Source organism: Haplochromis burtoni, unplaced genomic scaffold, assembly GCF_018398535.1.
Source record: "Haplochromis burtoni strain Fernald_Lab_line unplaced genomic scaffold, NCSU_Asbu1 Contig_808, whole genome shotgun sequence".
Taxonomy (NCBI): domain Eukaryota; kingdom Metazoa; phylum Chordata; class Actinopteri; order Cichliformes; family Cichlidae; genus Haplochromis; species Haplochromis burtoni.
Window position 1 is genome coordinate 103,786 of NW_024583169.1, and position 1,583 is coordinate 105,368.

Below are 1,583 nucleotides of genomic sequence, written 5' to 3' on the forward strand. Positions count from 1 at the left end.
ACACACACACACACACACACACACACACACACACACACACACACTGAGTGTCCTCATGAGGACTCAAATAACACTTCACTCCTGAACCTCACTGCATGTGAAGGTCCCCAATTTGTAGAAGTGTCCCCACTGTGATGTGTAAAGGCTTGGTCCTCATGTAGCAGGAATGTGAGCACAAACACACACACAGTGAGGATTTGATGAAATATGATCTGGATGGCTCACATTCCCCAAACATCTGAAACACGTAAACACTGAGATTTACTGGGAAAACGTGCAGAGGAGGGGCCTCACACCGAGAGCCGCTCTGTGATTGGTCAGTGTGCTGATGGACTGTTTGACTTTGACCTTGACTGCACAGTTCAAAGGTCAGCACGCAGAGCACTGAATGGAAACCACCACAGAAGAAGAGCAGGAGTGTTACTGCATCAGTGCAGCTGCTGTGTAACTGGTGTGCAGATAGAATCAACAGTACTGCAATGTCAGTATTGCAGCATGAGAAGTATTAGAGGAGAGTCTCACCTGTGCTCTGGGTGATGTAAACTGAGTGCAAACAGTGGACGTGCAGCAGAAAGGTGATGATCAATAATCCACAGCGACGCTCCTCCATGCTGACAGTGAGGCAGACACACTGAGACTAACTGCTGAGCAGACTGAGCCTCGGACAGACACTCCTCCACTCCGTCATTATCTCCTCCCTCTGACTGCCGTGTGCAGCACGGTCCTTCCCCTCCAAGCTTTCTGAAGGTCCTGGATCTGGTTTCACACCAACAGTACGGGACAACAGCTGACCCACACACACACAAACACATGAACTTGTTCTTCTATCCTTGTGAGGACCCCAAAAACCTGAACCTGTGCGGATCAGGGACCTGACTTTGTTTGGGTCTGTGAGGCATTTTTATATTGATGAAAGATTTTGATTGGTTGAAGAAATGCAAATGTCACAAGCACTGCATGTTTTTTAGTTATTTAGTTATTAACCTCATCAAAGTGCTCCCTAAAACAGTGTTTATTACTTTTTAAACAACAATATTCAAGTTTGTCTGAAGCAGTGGCTCCACCTGCTGGTGAGCAGCTGCACTTACACTCAGAACAGTAACATGAACTCCATGAAGCTTGCGTTGTAAAAACAAAAGTGTTAGTAAGTGGACTGTTAGAGCTGTATCACATTATAACATGAAACCTTTATCGTTCTAACATATGGTTTCATGTTTGTACATATTATCATGTTATTACAATATTGTAATAACATGATAATAAGTTGTACGAACATCCGTTATAATGTTTTTTATTGTGAGAGCTGATGTCAGAGCTTCCTGCTGATGGAGCAGCAGCTGCTCTCAGCACTGAGTGATCTTTGGTCTGCACAGGGGTGTCCAATATCAGGCCTGGGGGCCACAACTGGCTTGTCAAAGACCCCCACCCGGCCCACTGGAAATCTTTGGAAAATGTAAATGAGGCCAAAAATGTAGGAACTTTCACAGGATTTTATTATTTTACAGCTTTTCTGTTATAAACCCCACCGACCGACGCTCAGCACCAGCAGGAACAGGCGAGGTCCGAGGAACCAAAGGACGTCC

General features: G+C 45.5%; 1 protein-coding gene across 1 annotated transcript in view; it reads right to left on the bottom strand.

The window, feature by feature from the left end:
* LOC102305685 (A disintegrin and metalloproteinase with thrombospondin motifs 2) overlaps positions 1-1,577 on the bottom strand; it is a gene marked incomplete in the record, with an annotated part of 34,483 nt that extends 32,906 nt beyond the window's left edge. The window contains 1 exon segment of the mRNA XM_042215730.1: positions 523-1,577. Within this exon segment, the coding sequence (XP_042071664.1) occupies positions 523-610 (88 nt within the window).
* Positions 1,578-1,583: the final 6 nt, after the last annotated feature.